Consider the following 25,722-nt stretch of genomic DNA (forward strand, 5'->3'; position numbering starts at 1 on the left):
CTGCGAGGGCCGGCGGCGGCGGCGGCGGCGGCGGCGGCGGCGGCGGCGGCCGGGTTGGGCGCGCGGGGGGCGTGTGAGTGGCGAGCGCAGGCCGGTACCGCGGAGCGCATCCCACCGCTGGGCGGGCGGGCAGCTGGGCGGTGGAGCCAAGGCCTCCTCGGCGTGGGCACCGCTGGGCCGCGAGGGCAGAGCTGCGGAGCCCGAGCGGCGAGCCCTTGGCCGGCGCGTCGGTCCCGCCGCGACCCGGCCTCCCAGCACGTGGGGAGCGGCGGGGAGGGGGAGGGGGCGGCGGCGGCCCGGGCGAGCCCGGGAGGGCGCGGAGCGGGTCTGCGGGAAGTTTGAGGCGGGAAGAGAGACTGCGGGACGGGGATGGAGGCCCTGGGAGGGCCGGGGGTGGGAGCGTGCGTCCGGATGGGAGACTGATTGGAGCGAAGCTGCGATGGACGGCTGAGGGAGGAGGAAGGTTTCCAGCCTCCTTTCGAGGACCGCCTCGGAAACTTAGCAGGAGCCGGGCTGCTGCTGAAAGCCGGGCCGGGAGGAGGGGGGACAGGGTCGGCGACTTGGGGAAGAGTCATTGTTAGGACGCGTGAAAGGCCCGAGGAGCTGCGTGTGCTCGCGGCTTCCGACCTGACGCTTGTGAGAAGGGTCTCAGAAAGAGGACTGACTCGAAGAGGGAAGATGAGGGGAAAAAGGAAGTTACAGTGTGCAGAGAAAGCCATTTTGAGGGGCGAAAGGGAGGTGAAAAGGAAAGAACGAAACGAGGAGTGAACTTTCTCAACGCTGACAGAGTTTCGGGAAAGAGGCGGTTTGTTAGAGTACCTAGATTTTTCAAGACTTAATTGTTTAATAGTAAAGCTCTTTGACTAGTTGGAATTAATATTTAACAAGAGGAATAAATGTTGCGTGGAATAGTTACTTTTTGGATAACCAGTTCTTGCAGAGTCTACCGGCTCTTAGTTTCTGGAGAATTAAAATCCCGATCTAGATGCAGTGTTTGCTGTGATTAAGTTGGCAACAGCCTATTTCCCCTCTCTTTTTTGTGGAATGGAAATAGTCGTAGGAGTGAGTTCTCTTTGCTGAGGTCGGAGGACAGCTCTGCTCTCAGTCGGCTATCTCGGTACTTTCTGGCTGGGGAAGGATCTGACGTCTCCTTCCCCCGCTTCTTCCTCTCCCTCCCCTGCCAGAGATCTCCTTTGTTTATTCGTGGATGGCTTGTAGGTGACTCTCCAGTGTTGTGCTGAAATCTTTGAAAGGTGGAAATGCTGTGTCTTGGTCCATGATTTCTGCCCCAAACCGCTTGCTTAAGAAATCATAGTGGATGTTCATTACCTTTTTTTTTTTAAATGGAATCTCCACAAGTCCAAACTGGATAAATGTTATTTAAATTTTATCATTCCCCTGTTGGCTTACCTGTGAAAGTACACATCTATTTTGACCTATAGAGTTTTTGCCAGGATTATATGATAGCCTTTTATTCTTCTGTTCTCGTGTGATCATTTTCAAAACTTTCCCTCATTCAAGTATATGAAGTTCTTGGTGATAGGAATTAGTGCTTGATTAAAGGTAGCTTTTTTCCTCCTTACTTCGTTTGACCAAGTATCTAATAAGACTCCATTTTCTATTCTTGGAATGTATGCATATGTTATATACTACCAGTGTGCTTTAGTTATCTACTTATCCAAAGTGTGTATATATGTATCGCTACATAGTTGCAGTTAGTCTAAAAGTTTTAGCACTCCACACATATTTTAATTTCTTCTATCAAAAATAAGCAGTGGTGTGCTAAATTCTAATAAGTAGTCAGGAATATAGTTAATAGAAGCCTAGCTGTTTCTAATTGGCCTAGGTAGATTTGTATAAGTTCTAAACAGACTTGTCTTTTTCTCTACAGGAAATTTTCTTATTTTCTTACTGTGTTTTCTTTAGGTGAATCAAAAAGGGTCCCAGGAAACCTGTGAATGTTGAAGGAAATTCATCTGTGAATTTTTGATGTTCAAGGAGGAGTCAGTATTTATATTCATCTTTTAAACTGGGAAGATTTATATTTTATTTTAAAACTTCTTGATATTTACAATGAATGGACACAGTGATGAAGAAAGTGTTAGAAACAGTAGTGGAGAATCAAGGTAAGCACTTATTATCAAGTATTTATTGCGAAGAGAATTGAAAACTTTTGTGACTCTTTTAGTTTTCTTAATAGGTAGGGAGTTTTCAGGTTCAAGTTCTTCCTCTTAGCTACCCAAACAGTAAAAAGTTTCTAATATATGGAGCTTTGTTGATAGTAGAGGATTTTAATTATTTTTTCCTTTGAGGTAGACAAAGAAGAGTTTAAATAACAGAAAGTTTGAGTTACTTAAGTCTCCTTGGAGGTTTATATTGTCTGGGTTAATAATTGGAGCTGGTTGGGGCTGGCCCCGTGGCCGAGTGGTTAAGTTCGCGCGCTCCGCTGCAGGCGGCCCAGTGTTTCGTCGGTTCGAATCCTGGGCGCGGACATGGCACTGCTCATCAAACCACGCTGAGGCAGCGTCCCACATACCACAACTAGAAGGACCCACAACGAAGAGTATACAACTGTGTACCCGGGGGCTTTGGGGAGAAAAAGGAAAAAATAAAATCTTTAAAAAAAAATAATAATTGGAGCTAGAGCCAGTAAAAAAAGACATTTAAATTGATTTGACTGATAGTGCACTCTCTAAATAAAGGCAATGAGAATTTCTTCCCTCATCTTTTTCTGCACCTGTGCTGTCCAGTATAGTAGCCACTAGTCACATGTGGCTATTTAAATCTAAATTAATTAAAATTACAAAATACTAAAAATTGAATTACTCAGTCACACTAGACACATTTCAAGTGCTGAATAGTCCCGTGTGGCTAGCGGCTACCGTCGTGGACAGCACAGATAGAAAACAGTACTATCACTACAAAAAGTCCTTTTGACAGTGCTGATCTGGGCATTTGTTAAAGTATTGTAACTCTTTTTTTCCTCTATTTGTTTTTTTAATTTGAGTTTTAATTTAAGAGTTCTTACTTGAGCCATGTCTCTGTAAAGAAGATATCGTTTATGGAAATAAGCCACATTAAGCTATTTTAATGTGAAAATGTGAAAGAAGCCTCTTCAAATATAAACTCTCTTTAAATTCTTCTGTAGCCCCCAAATTTTGAGTTATCTGCATATTAATAATACAGTCCATGTAGTTAGTTACAGTTATTGTATGTAGATATCAGGAATATGGACATTGGAGTCAGACTGCCTGATTACTTATCCTGGTCCTGCTTCTTATTAGCTGTGTGAATTAGGGCAAATTATTTAACCTCTGAGGTTTTGATTTTTGCACTTATAAAATGGGAATTACGGTATTATTTATCTTATTTGAAGTTGAGGATTAAATGAGATGCTATATATAAAGGGCTTAAAATATTTCTTGATATAATGAACACTTAATATTTGCTTATTATAATTAGCATTGTGTTTTATGTAATATAGGACACTACATAACTGAAGCATTAATTACAGTGATGGAGTAATGTGATGGACAAGAAACAGGAAAGTTTTGGCAGTTAGGAGGGTTTCAGAAGAAATCTTGGGTAGAAAATGAAGCAGTGAGATATGTATTTGATTTAGTGGAACAAGTATTGGTCTGGAGTTACAAAACCTGAGTCGACACCATCTCTCCACTAACTGTTTCTCTGAATGATTTCCCAACTGTAAAGTAATAAGAGTTGAACTAAGTGATTTTGAAGTTTCATCCTACCACTTAATTTACACTGTATAATAAGGTTTCAAATAATAGAGTTTGGCTAGAATCACCAGAGTTGAGAGGTAAATTAGAAGACTTTTGAATTAGAATCTCAGCTTTGATTGAAATCTCTACAGGTTTATTGGCTATAGTAAGTGAATAGGAGAGTCACATTGTCCACATTCTCTTATTCATTAGTGAGCAATGAAGTGGTTAATAGGTAGAAATATCTAGAGGAAACACAGGAACCAAACTATCCCAAAAATAGGAAATAAGACTCTTGAGAGTAAATCCTCTCGTTGAGTATGCAGAGAGAGCACATGCTGTTACTTTCTGATTCCTTACCTTTTCCAGAAATTTTCTTATATTTCACTGCCACATCTAAAGCAAAGGGGAGTAGTAAGTCAAATTTGATAGTATAGATGAAAAAAATTAAACTCTGTGAAATTAAATTGACTTAAAGGAATCTTTTATAATGCATACTTATTTGAAATAATTGCAAAGCATATTCTCTAATTATTCTGAATCATTTCTACTATGCAGGTTATGTGCTTCTGAGAAGTATGATTGTCGAGTTATCTAGTTATTTCAACTGCCTTGATGTTTATCAGAAGGAGGGAGGCCTGCTTCTATTTTGCTTTCATTTTCTTCCTTACTGCTGTTATGCTATCCTTTTCCTTTGCTCTGCTGTCATTGTTACTAACCCTCAGGCCCCTACCCCAGAGCTTTCATAACAAGGCAGTACAGAGAAGGGAGATTGTGCCTAGTTAAAAGGGCCGGGAGGTGAACTTTATAAACATAAAGGGATTTTCTTGCAAAAAACAAAAGCTACTGTTACTATGAATATTATTATAGAGTGGTGAGAGGAGAAATATACCCTACTTTTAAAATTAATGTACATCATAAATAGTTTTTAAAGTAAAATTTGATTTTTATTGGCTAAAATTTTTAAACGTATTTTTGGCTTTAAATTTTCTCTTTTGTATTGTGGAAGTTTATGAAATGAAATAGACTTAAGCAAGAAGTCATTTGGCATTTTTGGTTGGTATAATTAGCTTTGTACTGAAAAATCATTTTTTGATTCTTTCCATGTGGAAAATTCTCTATAACCATGAAGAAGAAGAAGAATTGATAGGAAAATGTCTCTTTGGCTGTGCTATAACTGACAGTTTTGAAACTTATTTACTAAGAAATTTGGGTCAGGATGCACCTGTACATCAGTTTCAACTCAGCACAAAGTTTATTACATAACTGAAGTTAAGCTTTCTAAAGATACTGTTGGAAGATTTCAAAGCATCAGTTCCCAGCTGTGTAGATGTGTTGTTATTTGCAACCAAGTTTTTCAAATCCTTGTTATTTATTTTAAAGTTGTCTTGAATGATGATTTACTCCAGGACTAGATTTATGGGTAAAGATCAGAAATATATGGTGACAGTTTGCTAGTTTGCTAGTTTTTAGATGATTGATACATGCTTAATACTCAGAATTTCCTGTAGATTAAATTTTCAATAGTGTAAGTTTGTCCATGTAAATTTGAGAATTTATTTGAATCACTTTAATTAGTCTTTATATATCATGCTCTTGAAAAATTCTTATAGAGGAAAATTGTTAGTGGTGTGCTATAATGGTCTTAACCATTTAGAATTAATCTATAGCTGGCAATGAGCTTTGTTGACCTGATTCTTAGAATTCTTTTTTGTTTCATTATAGCTTTTTATAGCATTAACAGTACTTGATTTAATATATTTACATATATGTTTTAAATATATATGTGTGTAAATTTTTTATTTACTTAGAAGACCTCTGTGTAACGCTTAAATTTCCTTGGCTTATAGAAAATATTTAATTATTGTGTTATGCTTCAAGAATCTTTGGATCTCAGCTTTTAAAGTGTTTTGGGTAGGCAGTGAGTAGGGAGTATGATCACTGGAAATGTTTAAATGAAAATCTCCTTTTTAGAAAATCAGAATCTTTAAAAGGCTTTTTAAAGGCTTTGAGAAGCCCTAGAGTCTAAATGACCTGTTAAGTGTAAGGAGAACCAATTCAAAGTTAATTTGAACACAGGCCACAATTTTCACCATGTATCTGTTAGTGTCCTGTTGAATTCTACTGTGATATACTATTTTTGGAAACATTGCATTTGTGTATACACATACCAGAAAGATTTCTTGCCATCAGAATGTTAGTTTCTTTCACTAAATAAATTTGAACAATTTTTAAAGTCAATACCAGTTAAAATGGTGTTTGCTGAGCTTGCTCTGCGGTTATCTCAGAGTTTTCAAAACAAATATCATTTTTTAAATTTCAAGTTTGTGCTAAGAAACATATTAAGGAAGATGGGAAAATGTGAAATCACAAAGCCAGAACGGCTAGAAATCATTGAGTTAAGGAAACTGATTTTTAAAATTTTCTGTGATGTCATTAATTGCAGGAAAGTATGACTCTTACATCTCATTTTTTGTTATTCCCTGTTTCTCAGTTCACTGTGTGCTTTCTTCATCTTTTCCTATTTTTCTCTGAAATATCCTTTATATGCTACTGAATCCAAGATCATCTAAGATCATTTCTTATCCTTTGACAACTCAGTAAACTATTCAGCAGGAGCTTTAGTAATAAGATACTCTCTTTCCAAATAGAATTTACCAAATTAAAATTTTCACAGGATTTCCTAAGGATTGTGGTTAGTCTAGGTTACTATAAAGTATTTAGACTTTTTTAACTGATAAGGATAAGAGAATTGTATATGATGTAACTTTCCAAGACGTCGTTCAAAATGTACAACTGGGGCCCTACCCCAGACCTGCTGAATCAGAATCTTCATTTTAACAAGATTCTCCAGTAATTCATATTCATATTAAATTAATGCACATGTATATGAAGTGGTTTGCATGGAGTCATTAAGCACTTTGCCACTTTTTATGTTATTGATGTTGTTGTTGTTATATGTGGTTTTTATTTTCTGGGAAGCCCCAAAGAACCAGGTCATAGGCCATGCCAACAGGAAGCTGGGTACATTTCATTTCTCTAGAAACAATAGTAATGGTAACCAATAATTATTGAGCTCTCACTCTGAACCAGGCATGGCGCACAGTACATGGTGCATTATGTGAATTTATCACAGTTCATCCTTGCAAAACTCCCGTAATATACGCAGTATTATGATTCCCACTCTCCAGACGAGGAAACCAGATTTATAACCATTTAAAAGAATTTTTTTTAAAAAACTATTAACTAAATTTCAGACTTTACTTGGATTTCATTGATTTTTCCATTAATGATCTCTTTCTGTTCCGGGATTCAACCCAAAGTTCCATGTTGCATTTAATTGTCAACTCTCCCCAGCGTCCTCTTTCCTTGATTTCCTTAACAATCTTGAGAAGTACTGGCCAGGTGTCCTGTAGAATGCCCCCAGTTTGGATTTGTCTGATGTTTTTGTTAAACTAGGATAAACTAGGGTTATCAGTTTTTAGAAAGAATATCACACAGATGAAATGTTCTTCTAGTCACATCGTATGGGGAGCCTAATATCCACATGACATTACTGATGATGATAACCTTTATCACTTGGCCAAGGCAGCATTTGCCAGGTTTCTCCACTGTCAAGTTACTGTTTGTTTTTCCCTTTCCATACTGTCTTCTTTGGCCGCAAATGTCTATGTCTAGCTCACTCTCAAGGGGGTGGGGGGAGTGGGAATTAAGTTCCATCTCCTTCTGGGAGGTAGTATCTACATATATTAAATGGAATCTTTTGTAAAGAAGTCATTTATCTCCCATTTAGTCAATCATTCATTTATATAAGCTTGGACTTGTGTATATGTATTTTATACTTTGGGTTATAATCCAATAAATTATTTATTTTGTTGCTCAAATTGTTCCAGCCTTGCCCATTGTGAGCTTTCTTTCAGGTTGGCTTCTGTGTACTTTTTACACATTCCCATTCTTTTGTCCTAGAGTCACTCATTTCTCCAAAGAGCCCTGGTTCCTTTTATTGGAGAAAAGGATGTTAGAAAGCAGATTTGGGTGCTGAGTATGCTCGTTGCTGCTCAGGTGTCATTGCTTCTAGGCCCTCTCAGCAGACAAAGCAGACAGAGCTACGTAATATATGTATATATACTAAACCACGTATATCAACATATCTACAGTTGTTTCTGTATCTGTTCTTCTGTATATATATTGACGTAAACTTGGGTTTGTACTGATGCCTCCGACGGTAATCCTGTACTACAGGATTCATCCTAACCTTCCTTTCTTGCATCTTTATTAACTTCCGTCTCCAACAGAGAGAAACCTGGCTCGCACCATCCTCCATCCACCATCCATGACCTCACCCTCAGCATACAGATAAAGTAGTTTCAGAATTTTTAGGCCATTGTCACAGAAGAAACAAATTTACCAACTAGAATACAGTGTTTATGTACAGTGTACAGTTCCTATTATATTTAGCCTTAGAATTTCTAGTCAAACACTGTTTTCCAAAGTTACTCCAGTTAGCATCTTTCCCCCCACCCCCTTCAGTATGTGATGTCATAAATTTATAATAAAGTTACTCTTTTATCACAATTTGCATTCCATCCTAGGATTCTCAGTCACATGGGTTGATTTTTTTAAACTTGCATATATTACATTTACTCTGTGATAGACAGTTTTATGGGTTTTGACAAATGCGTAGAATCATTTATTCTCCACCCCAGTACTGTCAGAATGATTCTTTCATCTAAAAGTTCCCCTGTGTCTCCCAGATTTACTAAATCAGAATTTTCATTTTAACAATATTCCCAGGAGATTTCTATGCATATTAAATTCATATGCATATATATGAAGCTATTCACCTGGAGTCACTTAGTATCTTGCCATCTTTTAAAACTATAAATTAACTTGGAGAAAGGGTATTATGATCTAGAGGTGATAATGGAATAGCCGGGTTTAAATACACAGTCAAGAAAGTGAGTATATTCCAATTCATGGGGCCACGTAGGTATGCAAGTGAGGTGAAAGAAAATGGAATTGGGCAAATTACTGGACTAAAGTACTGGGCTATATGGAAGTTTTCACGGAGCTCTTTAACTTTTGTAATCTTCATAATGATGAGAAATGATGTAGTATTATCTGTCACTGTGATATGAGGTGACTGCTTAGTCAAAAGTCACCTTGTTCAACTGCTTTCGAAAAGTTTCATTGATGTGGATAGATTAAGTGAGATTTAAATTATCATTGAGATCAAAATACACAAACATGCAAAGTTCTGGCTAAGCAGTACTGGGTTTTGGGATCTTATGTCTGCAGTATGTCTCAGAGCTGAGGCATAAGGCACAAAAATAGTGGGGAGCTCTTTTCTTAACAAAAACCTTCTGTTAGCTATTTCACATCTCTCCTATTGCTACTTTCAGAACTACAGTTCTCTGTCCTCAGATAGTTATTTAGTGTAGATGATTAAACAACTGCTATATGGTAAATACCATGAAATCCTAAAATTTGAGATTCTTCTCTAAATCAAGAAAAAGACCTAAGCCTTACATATTTGTAGCATCAGGTGGATATGGTAAATACAGAAAGATGCAGTCTACAGCAGTTCAAAGGAAGAGACAGAGAAGTTTGATCCAAAGACAAATGGTTAATTTCTGCATCAAGCCCACTATCAGAATGAACTTTTTTTAAGAGATCATTCAAAATGCTGATAATCTTAAATTACGTGCGTGTTAAAGTCCTGGTAATGTGACTTTTATGATATGGTGAGATATTTTGACAGGCTTAGGCAAAAAGTCAAGAGAAATTTTTATACCCAGGAAAAATGATGTTAGAAGGCAATAAATACTATGCTGAAGAGATAATATAAAGGAATGGGGCCATTGGAGAAGACTGGAGTTACAGTCTAAATTCCCTCAAAGAAGACTGTTCTTGTTTTTGTGCTTGAGGTAGATAATAATATGATTATTGCCATTTGATGCAACTGCCACAGTATTCCCAGTTCTAAATGACTAAATCTTGGATTATGTTAATAAAAGGAAGAAATCTGATCTGAAAGGAAATTTTATAAGAAAATAAGAATTACAGTTAGCTGTACATGAGTCCTGAAAATGTAAATAACCTCCTCTTTTTTCCAGTTTTAGCGTGTGTTTTATACCTAAGGATTGACCTAGTGTGCAGTAGCTTATCTCTGTCATACCATTCTGTGTTGATTATTTCACTTTTTCGTTTTTTGCTAAATGACTCACAGTAGTTGGAGGTTGTTCTTGTGTGCAGTACACTCCCAAGGATTTTGCAGATGGGTGAAATACCAAATTACAAATAATTTTGTTAGAAAGTAAAGCATGTATTGCTGAGAACTTTGTCTTTTTGCAACAGTATTCATAAAAGTAATTTAAAAGCATGTAAATATTTTAAAAACCTTTTTAAAATCAAATTAATCAAATGGATAATCTCCTTAAAATTAGACTTTTAAATATAGACATATACTTCACTACTTGTGCTAACTTGAAAATTGTGGAGAATTTCAAGTATATGCAAAATAGTGACAATAGTAAAACGGACCCTCTTGTACACATCATCTGGCTTCCGCATATTTCATCTCATGGCCAATCTAGTTTTATGTCTAAATTCTATCTTATAACACTCCCTCACTCAATTACTTTGAAGGTTATTTCTAGACATATAATTTCCACATGTGTTAGACTTCTGCATGATAGGTAATTCTAATGGAGGGGAGAGTATCATTAGCTTTACCTACTTGTAATTATAAATTACATTACATGTAGTTTGGAAATTACAAATTCTATAGAATTAGAGATCTTTATCAGGTCATTAATATTATAACAAATTGCAAATGTTTTATGAAACTATTATTTAGTGACTTTCGAGTGTATATATATGTAGTCCTTGTTTTTCATCTGATTGTCTGAATGCTTACTAAAGAAACTTTTGAATTTACTTTCTTTATCTCAGATTCAACATGACTAAACCCAAATAATCATCTTTGAAATTAGTTGTGCTAAATGTTAACCCTTCCCAGCATCTATTTCTAGCAGTTTTATTCTCGTTTATTCAGTCGGACACTTTAAGTGATTGATAGAATCAACTTACTTTAAGAAGGTTTTACTTTGTAATAGAATTTTGTCTTGGATTGGTAGTTTAGAATGCTAAAAGGGACTGTTTGCTTGCTGTTTAGTGCCTAAAAAATCATTGCTCCTGACTGGTTTTCAGAACCATACAGATGGATAGATACTTTCTGGATTTTCTGAAACCTTTAATAGTTTTTAAGGCTTCTAGTAAAAGATAAGATGGATAACAAATTTTAATACAATATAATTTTATAGAATATAAAGGTGGTCTGACCTTAGTTATCGTCTAGCTGAACCCATCTTATTTTCCAAATGATTTGTTCAAGGCAAATATATTTTAAATAGTGAGTTGCAACAATTAGAGTTTCATGATCAAAAAAATTTTTTTAAGTGAAAGAGAATAATGTAAACTAGAATGGGAAATAGAGTGTTCCTCTTGTAGAGTATTATTTCATCCAACTTTTGTTATGCTTACATGTGCATGTGTGTGTACTGCATCATGATGTAAAATGTATTTATTATATAAGTCATAGTCCAAAAAGTTTGAAAGCCATTGCCTTTGGTCACTAATTCATTTTTTAAATTGTAAGTGTTTATTCAATACCTACTGATTTCCATATTGTTTCTCTAGTCCTGCGGAAGTGGATAATGGTTTATAAAAATAAGTAAAATAAATGCCCAACTTAAGAATTCCAGGGTATAGTTAGAAGAGAGATACATGGATAAAATTAATTGTAATATTGTAAAGGACTTACTACTAACATATAAGCAAAATATTGTGAACACGTGGGCTGGAACAATGACCTTGCCTGGAGAAAATGGAAAAGATTACATAAAGGATATGATATTTTTGAGTAATCTTGAAGAGTGGGAAGTTTTATCAGTTTCTTCAGAAAGAGTTCTGGGGCCAGCCCTGGGGCCTAGTGGTTACGTTTGGTGTGCTCTTCTTTGGTGGCCCAGGTTTGCTTCCTGGGCATAGACCTAGACCACTTGTCGGCGGCCATGCTATGGCGCAACCCACATACAAAATAGAGGAAGATTGGCACAGATTTCAGCTCAGGGCAAATCTTCCTCAAGCAAAGAGAGGAAGATTGGCAACAGATGTTAGCTCAGGGCGAATCTTCCTCAGCAAAAAAAAAAAGAAAGAAAGGATTCTCTAGAGGGAAAAGTATGGAGAATACTAACAATCACTTCCTCCATGAAGCCTTGCCCCCATTCCATTTCCTCGACCTCCGGTTCCTAAATCAGGAATCTATCCATCTTTATATCTTTGATTCTCTTAAGTTTTACTTTTTCCCATGGCAGTTTGTTCCTGATAGAAATTCTTGCTCAATGCTTGTTAGTTGAAGAGGAGCAAATGAATTCAAATTATATATATACAAAACTTATTTCAAAAGTGTTTGTTGCAGAAACATTATTATAGTATATTAGAGAACCAATTAAGGTGCTGTGTATGTTATAGACTACAAAACACAGGGTCTCAGAACAGTTATTTCTTATTCACTCTGAGTTAAGTGAGCTCTACCCCTGAGGTTATCCAAGTACTCTGACTAGTGGGACAGCTTTACTATCCTTAACATAAGGCTTCCGTTGCTTCAGTGGTGTCCATTTTCAGCCAGGAGGAGGAAGATGAGAATGGGGAGCATTTAAGACAAGCCACTTCCATTTTAAGGCTATGACATAGAAATCCCATATCATTTCTAGCCATATTCCATTGGTCAGAAACTGTTCATGTGGCCACATGTAGCTGAAAGAGATACTGGGAAATCTAATCTTTAGCTGAGTGGGCATGTGCCAGTGAAAACTGGAGGGATGGTTATATAATACTAATGGGCAAACAGAAAATGGATACTGAGTGAATGAGGAGGGGCAAGGAGACAACATATATGTGGCACAAACGTAAAGGGATATTATTTTGAAATAATCACTCTTATCATCCTAAGATATTGGTGGCTCTCATTTTTCTGAATTTTCTTTCAATTCTTTATATGTATTCATAATTTGTACACTTATCATAGTATTGATATTTGTTTTCTTTGCCTTCTCTGAGCCTCAGTTTATTTGTTTATTCTATGAAACTGAAAGAATTAAATGACAACCCCAGTGTCTGGCACATAGTAATCACCGTGTCTTCCTTTTTTTATTAAACAATTTGTTTTGAAAGTTTTAGTATTTCAGGTTTTATTCATAGATATTGCATATATTTGTACTTATAGTTATGATAGTCCAAAGAACACCTAAAGCAAACTTTGAAGTAATAATTCTGATCTTGAACTCAGGAAAAAGATTAATGGTTTTTTATTTCTAATAGCTGTCAATATTGAACTCTGTAACTACTGTATATCGTACAGGATGCTCTATGTCTCTTTTAATCTTCACAGTAATCCTTAAGTATGTTTATTATTTTCATATGCCAGGAACCTGAGGCTCATCTAAAGGGTGTACAGGTATAAATATAATTACAATGCGGAGAGAGGGCTAGAAAGCTAGGAGGAAATAAGTCGATTAAATGTTAGAACACCATTATTAGCCCTGAAGTTCCCCCCCCAAGTGTCTCTCAAAAAATTCTCTGAAAAACTCCCCTAAAGAAGTCCTTTTGAATGGCATTGACACTTGAGCAGTAAAAGGGGAAGGGTGCAAGGTATAAAGTGAGAATTTAGTGCAGTATGCTCGTTCTTTAACATAGTAAATACAATTCCTGTATGTATTACTGTATTTGTCAGGCACGTAATTCTCTGTTACAATATTTCTGTGGAAAATCAATATACCTTCTATCAGTGTATCCTATAGCATGCCGCCTCCTTCTCCCCAGAGTCTAATCCATCCAAATTCTGCTACCAGTTTAAGAAAAAGTAGGGGAGTGGGAAAGGAAATCTTTATGTACTAGGGGCAAAAAGAAGTAAATAAATGAATGCATTGTTTAATAGAATTAAAATGAGAAATCATTGATCTAAACCTTTGATGTAGGTAGTCTGATTTACATATAATGTTTAAATACACAGTCTTTTTTCCTCCTTCTTTAGTGCTACTGTTTTGAGATATTCTTTCCATTCCTCCTTAGTACTTCCACTCCCACTCCTATATCACTTTCTTGACTTTTTCAGTCTATTCCAAGATTTATCAGGGCTAGTTTCTTCTATTCATGATCTCGTCATAGGGAAAGCAGCTGCCCATTGCTACCATTTTCTTAGAAGGTCACTCATTATTTTACTCATTCTTCTTTTGTGTTCCATTGCAGACTGGTTTCCAGTTGACAAAAATGCAAAGAATACTTGAAGACTTTTTTTTCCTTGTAATATGGAAGAATCTTTGTTTATGCACTTGAGACTATATCGTTCTCATCTCCTTACTAGGTCTTAGTGTTTTCTTTAGTTCAAAGGACTGATTTGAGTGGAGAGTTGGGTACACAGAAAGGAGGTGTTGCTATTCTGTCATATTCTGAGCTAAGCTAGCATAGACTCACTCCTGGAGCACTTCCTCCCCACAAACATGTGAAAATGCTAAATAAGATAGAGTAAAGGGAAAAAAGTAGGTGCATGGCTGAACTTGAAAGCAAACTTCCATGTACCAGGAACAAAAGGGAACTCAAAGTCCGAACAGTAAGCTCCAAGCACATATGGCAGCACAGGGGATATTTGGAGGGATACAGGCCCTCAGGAAGGAAGCCGGGGTTGGGATTGTAACTAAGTATTTGACTGTGAAATTAAGTCTCCTTAAAGCTGGGACCCTGGAAGGACTGTCTCCTCTGAAAAGGGGTCTAGAAAAATTCCCTATATGTGCGTTCAAGAACATTCTTTTTTTATGAAGATAAAATAGAATGCAGTATGAAAATATTTTGAAAGTTATAAAGAGCTATTTTAAATTTTGTCTTAGAGTATAAATGAGAGAAAGGGCCGTAAGGGCCAAGCAGAAAACATAAATAAATGAAGCTGTCTGAGTAGGAGACATTTGTTTGAGGGGGACGACTGGTGAATTGGAGATCATTTGCATCCTCGAAAAGAACTAGTGCTACTTTATTTTATTTTATTTTTTGGAGGAAGATTAGCTCTGAGCTAACATCTGCTGCCACTCCTCCTCTTTTTGCTGAGGAAGACTGGCCCTGAGCTAACATCCATGCCTGTCTCCCTCTATTTTGTATGTGGGATGCCTGCCACAGCATGGTTTGACAAGCGGTGCTAGGTCTCCACCCGGGATTTGAACCAGTGAACCCCGGGTGGCCAAAGCAGAACGTGTGAACTTAACCGCTACACCACCAGGCTGGCCCCTAGTGCTACTTTAGGTATAGACAGTTGTGACCATGTGGGAAGTGGACCCAGTGTTTCCAGATTTTCTGATTTTTTTCAAAAGAAGTTTCTTAAAATTATTTTACCCCAAGCAATTTTAAATTAGATGATTTGGAGGAAGAAAAAACCCAAAAGAAAAGTAGAGGCTGGCAAACCAGGAGGAAGGAACAAGGAGATTTCTGTGAAAGACTTAGGCTTGTGGTGTTTTCAAATAAAAAGCAAGAGGAGGTGGTATTAGCCTTTTATTAATCCACAAATATATTTTCAGAGTCAGGTAGAGTGCTAGAAAGTAGGGATACAGTTGTTAAGTAAAACACCCCTGTGCTCGTACTAGCTTCTGTTAAGGAAGTACTAAGTGCCAGACATTGTGCTGAGTGTGTTCTCTAGTGTGGAGGAGGTGGTCTAGGAACGCTCAATTTGAGAAGTGAGAGAGAAGTAGAGTAGGAGTACTAGGGAAGAAGGTGGAGTGGGGATTAACAAGCTTTCCAGGTAGGGGAACTGCTTCATACCAAGGTTCTGAGGGGAGAAAGCTTGGCAAATTCAAGGACAGAAGGAAGTCAGTCAGGCTAGGGTACAGCATAGAGATAGGAGAGTGGTTTTAAGATGGAGTTGGAGAAGCAGGCAGAGATCAGATTTTAGTCATTTTATCCCAAGAATGAACATACACCTTTAAAAGCTTCAAGCTGAGCCTTACTGCTGGCTTCACCACGGGATATGTGATGGGGCCCAGGCATATGCAATTAAACAATTGGAGAGGCATGGTGATCTTGATGTTGGTTAGTTTGAGAAGCATTTCTCTAAACTAATGAGGAAGTAAACCATTGATCAAAGCTGCACTAAAGTTCTTAAAAATTTAACTTGAAAAAACAGTTTAAAAATGGATTTTCATGTCTTACTGAACAGAATATTAATTTTTTCTGGTCACTCAGGTTATTAAGAACATTGACTTATAATAACCTTGGGAATATTGGAAAAGAATATTGGTCTCTATACTAGAAGAACCTGTGGAGATGTAAATTTTGAGCAATTTTCCCATCTTTTCCTCCTGTCAGCTGCAAACTTTGAAGGCAAATCAGAAGGACCAAAAAAGGGAGCATCTCCTAGCTGAGTCAGCCCCCATTGAACAGTCTTCTGGAAAGTACAACCCAACATTTCTGCTTTTGTCGCATTTGTAGAACTTAAGCTGGTGGCCATGTTTAACTGCAGGGAGTTTGTGCTATGTACTCTTTTATACGGGGTGACCATGATGTTGGGATTTCTGTTACTAAGGAAAGGAAGAAGACATGCTAAGTTAGGCAACTGCATTTTCTTGGGCAGCTGTTGTATACTGTTGGTCTTTAATTTCCCTTCCTTAATATTTTTACCTTTTCAGGTCCCTTAAGGAAAAGTTCTGTGCGGTTCGTATATTTTCATCTGTCTAGGTTGACCATGTTATTGACTGATTTTACATCAGATGCTTTCATATTTCACATCACTGTTTATCTACTTGCGTGTTTCATATTCGACTTGTGGCTTCTAAATTTCCTCTTTATACCTTTTACTACCTGCAAATGAGATTTCACAATACTGAATATTAGTAAAAGCATGTGGTATTGGAAAAATAATTTTTTTGTTCATTAACATTTTTATTTTGGATTAATTTCAAGTTACAGAAAAGTTGCGAGAACAGTACCAAGAACTTATTTAATACCTTTGCCCAGATTCATTAATTTTTAACTTTTTGCCCCATTTCCCTGTTATTCTTCCTTCTTTATATACTTGTATATATGATATACTTATTTTTCCTGAATTATTGGAGAGTAGGTTGCAAAAATCCATGCCCCTTTACACATTAATACTTCACCATATGTTTTCTAAGAACAAAACCCTATATAGTTAATAAGTTCGGAAAAATTTACATTTGAAACAGTACTTTAACCTTCAGTCTGTATTCCAGTTTGGTCAGTCATCCCAGTCATCTTTCAGGACAGGGTCCAGTCTAAGATCACATTGCATTTGACTGTCCTGTCTCTTTAATCTTCTTTAATGTGGAACAGTTCCTTTCTTTGTCTTTCATGACTTTAGCATTTTGAAGGCCGTAAGGCTAGTTATTTTGCAGAATATATTTCTCAATTTGGGTTTGTCTTCTGTTCACTTATGATTCAGTTCAATTTGTGCATGCACTACCCTGTGGATCCTTGGCTGGAGTACTGTGTAAATTCTGATATTTCTTTCTCAAATGTATCATATCTGGCAGCTCATATTGTCTATCTGTCCCTTTTGGTGACATTAGTTTTGATCACCACGACAAGGTGGTGTCTGTAGTTCCACTGTAGTTTCTAATTTACCCATTGTAGCTACTAAGCAATTTGTGAGAAGATACTTTAAGACTGTGCAGATATCTTACTCATCATGCTCTTCCCCTAGGTTTAACATCTCTTGATGTTTCTTGCCTAAACCAGTATTTCGATGATGATTGCAAAATGATAACTTTCTAACACTATCACCCTGTCCACATTTACCAGTTGGCATTCAGAGCTCTATGAGAGCCCTCCCCTGTCTGTCTGTCTGACTACCTATCATCATTATGGACTCAAGGGTTCCTGTTTTCTATTAGGTAATAATCCTTCACTGTCCATTTTGATGCTGAACTCAGATTTGGCCAGTGGAAGCCCCTTCAAGTGGGCTCCTGTGTCCTATTTTTTTTTTTTCTGTGTCCTTTTGACATGCCCTCATCTTTTTTTTTTTTTTTTAAGTATTTTGTTTTTTAGCACAGCAAGATTGTTTAGGTTCGTCTTGTACCTTTACTGTTCCAGCCCTGGAATCTGCCATGTCTCAAAGGACTCCTAGTTTATTTAAGTGTGGGATAGTATTTAGAAATCGAGATCTGGGTGCTAGGTGGTTATAAATTTAAAACTTCAAAGGGGATATGTTTACTTTGGTTGGTAAATAGCAAATCAATAGAAACACTGCCATAAATACCAAAAGATATCCAAAGGGCCGTTTTTTGTATATTGTTTGTAGTATCAAAGGACTGGAAACAAAGCATGTTCATCTTTCAGGGACAAGTTGAAGCTGTGATGTATCTATAAAATAGAGTATATGCAGTTGCATAAAGGAAAGGAGAATATATCTACTGCTGTGGAATGATCTCCAGAATACAATATGTGTATAATATATCATTTATATGAGTCTAAATATGTTAATGGTTATTTATGAAAGGGGGATATAAACATATATTCTTATTCATAATTTGCTTGTGTTGAAGGAAGGGAAAATAAACACTTTTAAAAATAATTATTGTAGGGGAGAGAAGACATAGTGTAGAGCAGACAAGGATGGAAGCTGGACTTTGACTATAATTTTTGTAGCTTTCAAGTTGGATCCAAGTAAGTAATAAAACAACATTAAATCAAAATGAGTAAAAAGCAGTTCCTAAAAATGAAAAAATGCAATGACCCTAGTTAATCCAAATTGCTGGCCATGCAGAAATAAATTGTTTCAGTTGAATTTAAAGCAATAATTTGATTATGGGTGTGAGGACAGAAAGAATTGTAAAGAAATCTTACCATTCAGTAATCATATTGTTGATAATAATAGTATTGTTATTTTGAAATTATTATATTTTTATTCTAAGATAAACCAAATTTATTAGTGTCATTTGGAACCAAGCAACTGAACCCGAGTGATGCTATAAATATAAAATCACAGAAGTAAAACACCAATGAGTTTGAATTGGGAATACTAGTATAAATTCTTAATGCATTGTCTGTAAAAATACACATATCCTAGCTCATTCCATTAAAAAAAAATCTTAAAAACAATACCAGGGGCCAGCCCCATGGCCGAATGGTTAAGTTCATGCCCTCCGCTTTGGCGGCCCAGGGTGTCATCAGTTCGGATCCTGGGTGTGCACATGGCACTGCTCATCAGGTCACGCTGAGGTGGTGTCCCATGTGCCACAACTAGAAGGACCCACACTAGAATATACAACTATGTATTGGGGGAGTTTGGGGAGAAAAAGCAGAAAAAAAAAAAAGATTGGCAACAGTTGTTAGCTCAGGTGCCAATCTTTAAAAAGAAAAAAAGGCCATGTGTTTAAAAAAGACAATGACCGAGTCAGTAGTAGTAGTAGTAGGCGGCTCACCTAGTGCTCAGATTGCAGTTTAAAATTTCCAGTTTACACAGAAGCGGGACTTTTTGATGAAATGTCTGTGTTACAGTCTGAGACAAGAAATACAAAAATGAGCCTGGTTCATCTTGTCAGACCAGAAAGTGAGGAGGCTATTAAAGAGTACTTGAGGTCTTGTCAGAAGGACTCAGGAACTAATAAAGGGTTTCCTGTTGGCTAAAGATAGGACAGTTTGGGAATCACCAATGATACTGACAGTGGATTAAAACTCATCAAATAATTTCAAATCCATGAGTTCATAATGAGACTTTAAAAATTATTTGTCTATTTTGAAAGGATGCTAGCAATTTAACTCATTTTCAAAACTAGGAAATAAGGGAAAAGATTGAAAATGCCTTTCCTGTGTGAACAGTGACAGGATAACAAATATGATAAGGGAAAATTTCTCTTTATACAAGGATTCCACCGTTACTAGTGAAGAAATGATATAATATCACCATTTTACTGTCTCTAAATGAATAGTATGTGAAGCCATGTGATCAGTGGCTGCTAAAAACGTTAAGAATAGAGCTTATGGGGATGGATAAGGCTGAAAGTACCTGAACCCACAGATCAAACTTAACCTCACAAAAAAGAGACAGCCAAACATTAAGTTCCTTCTGATAGAAGTCCACAACAACTCTTAAATATATTCCTGCCAAGAAGCGCTGAACTCCAGATCTAAACAGCAGTTTACAAGAAATGCAAGGGACAGAAAAAAATCTTAAATAATACCACAGAGATGCAGTCGGCAAAATCTGGAAAGCAGGAAAGTCTACAGGAAAAACTACCTAATTTCTTCCATAAAATAAATTGCAAAGCGGAGTGGGGGAAGAGGGAGAGGGAACTGTCAGATTAATGAACAAGACTTAAGAAATACGTGATGGTTGAAAATTTTTTTTTTCCCTGAGAAAAATTTGCCCTGAGCTAACGTCTGTGCCAATTTTCCTTTTTTTTAGTGTGTTGGCCACCAGCACAGCATGCCGGCTAACAGAATTGGTGTAGGTCCACGCCTGGGATCCAAACCCTGGCTGTCAAAGCAGAGCATACTAAACTTAACCACTAGGCCACCATGGCTGGCCCTGGATGAAATTTAAAAATGTCTGAGATTGTGTGGGGGGGAAAGCTGGATTATTTGAAACAAGATTGGTATAAGTTGATGATTGTGAAGCTGGGTGATACTATGTGGTAATTCATTGTATCACTGTCTTGTTTATATTTGAAATTGAATGTAAAAATAAGCTTGAAAAGAAACTTTAATTTGAATTGCTGTTTTATCTTTTAATTGTGATATTTCTACTTAATTTACCGTAAGAAAACAATGTAATTTTATCAAAGTACCCATAAATATGATGATGGGTTTTCTTTTGTGAATTGAGAAAGATGAGGAAAAGAATTCAGTGTTTGCTTTATTGTGCTAGTAAGATTTAATATAATTAATAAGGATAACTCTTCAGTAGTGTTCGATACTTATGTTATATAGAAGATCAGTGGTATTGATTATTAAATAAATAAAATGTTAGTTGGAGCTCAGAAATACTTCTCATAGCCAAATTATATTTGTGAATTTTATACAAGAATTTGTACCCGTATGTATCTGTGGTTTGTTGATCTATACATCCATCCACCCTTCAAACATAGAGTTCTTGATTTAATACTCAGCATACAAAGGGCAACAAGTGAAGACCCCAGCAGTCTAGGAACATAAGGTAGAATACCAAAGGTAGGATACCAAAAAACAAAACAGAAAACTACAATGATTTTTACGTGGTGTGCTCACAGCTCAGATAGTAGTATGCACAGGATGTTTTTGGGAGCGCTGAGGAAGGATGCCTAATTTAAGGTTGGATTGAGAGTGGAGTCAGGAGATAATTTGTTGGAAAAGTGCATGTGAGGTGAGGCACAAGTAAGAATTTTATAATGGGCAGAGGAGGGACGTAATTGTGCAGAAGCAGGAAGTGGAAAGAGAAACCGGCTCTCAGAGAATTACAAGTAGTTTGCCATCACTAGAACTAAGGGTTTAAGTGGAAAACTGGTTGGAGATAGGTTGGCAGAGAAATTCCTGCATGGCCTCATGGATGTTTGAACTTTGTTATTGAAACACTGACATCTTAAAAAGTTAGCCCATTCTCAGATTTTTATTCTAGAAAGAACTTTAGGAGCAGCAGCTGAAATAGAATTACTTTATCAGGGAGAGACATTTCACCTGTTTCAGCTCAAAATTTTATGTCAATAGAGATTTTTTTCTCCTCAACCTATATATATCTTTCTTTGAATTTTTAGGAATTTCTTTTAAAATAAATTCTGTAAAACATTTACATGGTTCTAAAAGTGACCACTCATTTCAATCCTCATGCCCTCTCTTCGTTCTCTACCTTCCTCCCTCCCTTTGTAGGTAACCATTTTTAACTTAATTGTTGGTTTATGCTGCTGTTATTGCTTTTTTAAAAGTATAAGCAAGTGTGTATAAATATTTTCCCTTATGTGAAGGAAGCATACTATAAACGTTGTTTTGTATCTTGCTTTTTTTTTTTTTTACCTAACTATATCTTGGAGATCGTTCTACGGCAGTATATAAGATACCTTACTTATTCCTTGTATATTCTTAATCCTACTAAGAACAACTAAATAAAGGGAGTAAAGACTTTATGCTTCTAATACCTGATGTAAAGCCATTCTAACAATAAACCTGTGCCATTAGAGTAGCCTGGACTTCGGCTGTTTGCTTTTGTCTTCAGCCAGAACTACTACTTCCCAAAAAGCAGAATCTCTGAAAGGTTCTTTGAAAGAACCTATGAAAGGAAAGATTCCTACATTCACTTAAGAATTTTTTTTATTGTTTTTTAAATTTTTTTTAAAGATTGGCACCTGAGGTAACAGCTGTTGCCAATCTTCTTGTTTTTTTTTCTGCTTTATCTCCCCAAACCTCCCCCATACACAGTTGTTTATCTTAGTTGCAGGTCCTTCTACTTGTGGCTTGTGGGACCCCACCTCAATGTGGCTTGATGAGCGGTGCCATGTCCGCGCCCAGGATCCGAACCGTTGAAACCCTGGGCCACCGTAGCGGAGTGTGCAAACTTAACCACTCAGCCACGGGGCCAGCCCCTCACTTAAGAATTTTGATTTATTGACGAGGACTTTTGGCTAGCTGTTCATCTGGAACGACTAATCATGATATAATTAAGAATATAGGCCCAAGATAGCCCCCTAAATTCAATCATTCATTACTTTTCAAATATTTATTGAACACTTACATGGTACCACTGTGTAAGGTACTGTGGTAGGTACTATGGAAAAAATAAACAGTACCCTCAAGAAGCTTATAAGCAATTAAAGTGATACCCCTTTTGCTTAATTCTTCTTTCCTAAAGAATTAGTTCAACTGCACCTTCTTCTAAATGTTCCTCGATTGCTGTACCGGTTGTATCTTCAGTGCTCCCCATACACCTGAATCAATTATCTTAAACATAGCACAGAATGATATTTAGTGGTTGACATGACTCTCTCTCCATACTAGGTTAGAAGTTCTTTTTTTTCCTGAGGAAGGTTAGCCCTGAGCTAACATCCGCCACCAGTCCTCTTTTTGCTGAGGAACATCGGCCCTGAGCTAACATAGGTGCCCATCTTCCTGTACTTTATATGTGGGACGCCTGCCACAGCATGGCTCTATAAGTGGGGCGTAGGTCCGTGCCCAGGATCCAAAGCTGCAAACCCTGGGCCACCGAAGCGGAGTGCATGAACTTAAACTGCTACGCCACCAACCTGGTCCCAGAAATTCTTTTAATGTTAGAGATTTTGTCTCATCTCAGTCTTCCAATGCCTAATACCTAATAGTTCTCAAAGTTTATTGAATAAATGAAAGATGTCTCTTACCTAGTGGGTTTAAGGAGAAATAAAATTGTGTGTCAGGAAAATACCTTCTGTAATATTCTTGCTGAAATTTCTCTCCAGGGACCCAAGTAAAATATGGTAGTGTTTTTTCTTTTTAAATTAAAAGGCACAATGTTGTTTTTGGAACTCAGAACCATGTGACCAGAGGGTAGAAATTATGGCAAAAATGATCTTGATATTGTAGTCTTTAAGAGGCAAATTTTTGTTTACTGTTTCTATGAAGAAAAACATTTTTTACAGTAGATCCCTAGATTTTAAAAATTTGTGTTTTGGGGGGCCAGCCCCGTGGCTGAGTGGTTAAGTTTGTGTGCTTCCCTTCGGCGGCCCAGGGTTTCACTGGTTCCGATCCCAGGCATGGACATGGCACTGCTTGTCAGGCCATGCTGAGGTGGCATCCCACATAGCACAACCAGAGGCACTCACAACTAGAATATACAACTATCTAGGGGGCTTTGGGGAGAAGAAAAAGATTGGCAACAGTTGTTAGCTCAGGTGCCAATCTTGTTTTTTTGCTTTTTCTTCCCAAATCCCCCTGGTACGTAGTTGTATATTTTTTTAGTTGTGGGTCCTTCTAGTTGTAGTATGCTGAACTGGCGAAACCCTGGGCCGCCAAAGGGGATTGTGCAAACTGACCTTACTCGGGCATGGGGCCAGCCCCTCAGGTGCCAATCTTTAAAAAGAAAAAAAAGTTGTTTTTGTTCACACTTTAAGCATTTAATTTATATGTAACTTTTGGAATCAAAAGTCTTCTTTCAAACTTTTATGCCTGTGTTTCATGAAGAAACTATTAATTCCTTGCTCTAGAAAAAGAGAAATTAGTTTTAGAAAGGAATTACTACTTTTAATATTGTGATGTTTTCTTAGAGTAATACTTCCATCTGGTGGTATTTCTGAAAATTACAGCAGTGGACATGAAGCTTTAATTTTGCTGTATATACATAAAACATTACCTGTTGTTTCTCATAAAGCCAGATGAAATTACATCAAAAGCTGAGTCTACCATTGTATCAAAAATTTAATGCCGTAGTTTTCAACAATTCAAGTGTAAACACCATGTGAACAAATGGCCTTGGGGATAATAGCAATTTACAATTAGGTGTTTAGTCCAAACCTTTTCTAGGCTACCTTGGGCTGAAAATGGGTAATGGAGAAAAGGGTAGTTTCCCAATGAACTTTCACACGTGTATGTGTAGAGGTTAGGAAAGATTGTGAGAATCCGTTATTATTTTAGATTTATTACTGTGGAACCATGCAGTGATTTTCTCAGAGAAGCAATTACTGATTTTATTTTTTGGTAAATTGTATTTTGTCATAGCTTAATTAATTATCTTCCGCTGGAATGATAGACCATAGGTATAAACTTGAAAACAAAGAGAAACTGCTAATAAATTTCTTTTCTACCTGTTACTCTGAGAATCTTCAACACATTTAACCTTTTCTTTACACGGTTCCTACTTTTTATTTACTACAGCTAAATAGCCTTTTAAGAGTAGGGACTGTGGCTTAAACTTCTTTCCAAGTTTCTAGCCCAAGATTCTGTACTTGATAGATTTGGCTCGTTATCTTGGAGGAAGAGTGTGATCTGATTGCTAATGTTTTAACCAAAACTGTACTGAATCTATCAAGTATTTGTTATTAGTGTAGATTAACATTAGTTCCTGTTTCTATTTGGCTATAGAAAGTTGAAATATGAAATATGCAAAGTTTAATGATTTGGAGCTTTCTTTTGACTTTTAAGAAAAATTAAATTCCTGATGAATTTTGTTTGAAATCTGTTTATTTTCAAATTGTAGCCAGTCGGATGATGATTCTGGGTCAGCTTCAGGCTCTGGATCTGGTTCGAGTTCTGGAAGCAGTAGTGATGGAAGCAGTAGCCAGTCAGGTAGCAGTGACTCTGACTCTGGATCAGAATCGGGCAGCCAGTCAGAGTCTGAGTCAGACACTTCCCGAGAAAGTAAAGTTCAAGCAAAACCCCCGAAAGTTGATGGAGCTGAGGTAATAAAGTATCCAATGAAAAGTAGATCCTTGTATTACTTGTATTGCTTTGTAATATTTTGTAATACTTTTGTGTTACTTGTAATTCTTTCTGTCCCGTATACATTTTTATAGCATTGGTTTATAGCATTGTTAATCTAGCTTTTAGAAAACATTAATTTTAAGCATTTCAACTATTCTCAAACTTGTGGTTAAATATGTATGGGCTGATTGGCTTACAAGAGAAGCAGTCTGTAACTTTGTAACAGCAAGTACAAAATAAACACACACAAATAAAACTTTTTCTTCTTTCTGAGGCAGAAATTGAGTTTCATAAATATTCAGTGTCTCATGGATAAAAATTAAAGGCCATTAAGGTCTTCTTGTTAGTCTTACAGTGTCTGATTTCTACTCTCAAGATCTTCAAAGGAGACACTTGATTGCTAATAGCAGAAGATTCCACAGAGCTCTGCTTCCTTGGAGATACTTGATATAATAAGCTCAGGGCCATTCTGTTTGAAAAAAGCTACTGCGAGATTTGCTAAAACTTGACTGTACCTCATAATAATATACAGTAATGTTACTTAGAGTACCAGTAATGATAAGATGCTTGGGCCAGAATATAAACGAAC

General features: G+C 36.9%; 2 protein-coding genes across 3 annotated transcripts in view; one reads left to right on the forward strand and one right to left on the reverse strand.

Annotated features, from left to right (window-relative positions):
• Positions 1-1,720, reverse strand: part of LOC124242648 (basic proline-rich protein-like) — a 2,410-nt gene extending 690 nt beyond the window's left edge. Inside the window, exon 1 of the mRNA XM_046667814.1 lies at positions 8-1,720. Within this exon, the coding sequence (XP_046523770.1) occupies positions 8-719 (712 nt within the window). The 5' untranslated portion in view covers positions 720-1,720. The remainder of the gene's footprint in view (positions 1-7) is intronic.
• CHD1 (chromodomain helicase DNA binding protein 1) overlaps positions 1-25,722 on the forward strand; it is a 78,137-nt gene that overhangs the window by 1,329 nt on the left and 51,086 nt on the right. For both annotated transcript variants that reach the window (XM_046666020.1, XM_046666021.1), the window contains exons 2-3: positions 1,927-2,126; positions 24,910-25,111. In XM_046666020.1, the coding sequence (XP_046521976.1) occupies positions 2,074-2,126; positions 24,910-25,111 (255 nt within the window). In that variant the 5' untranslated portion in view covers positions 1,927-2,073. The remainder of the gene's footprint in view (positions 1-1,926; positions 2,127-24,909; positions 25,112-25,722) is intronic.

The sequence above is a fragment of the Equus quagga genome, chromosome 7 (assembly GCF_021613505.1).
Source record: "Equus quagga isolate Etosha38 chromosome 7, UCLA_HA_Equagga_1.0, whole genome shotgun sequence".
Lineage (NCBI taxonomy): Eukaryota > Metazoa > Chordata > Mammalia > Perissodactyla > Equidae > Equus > Equus quagga.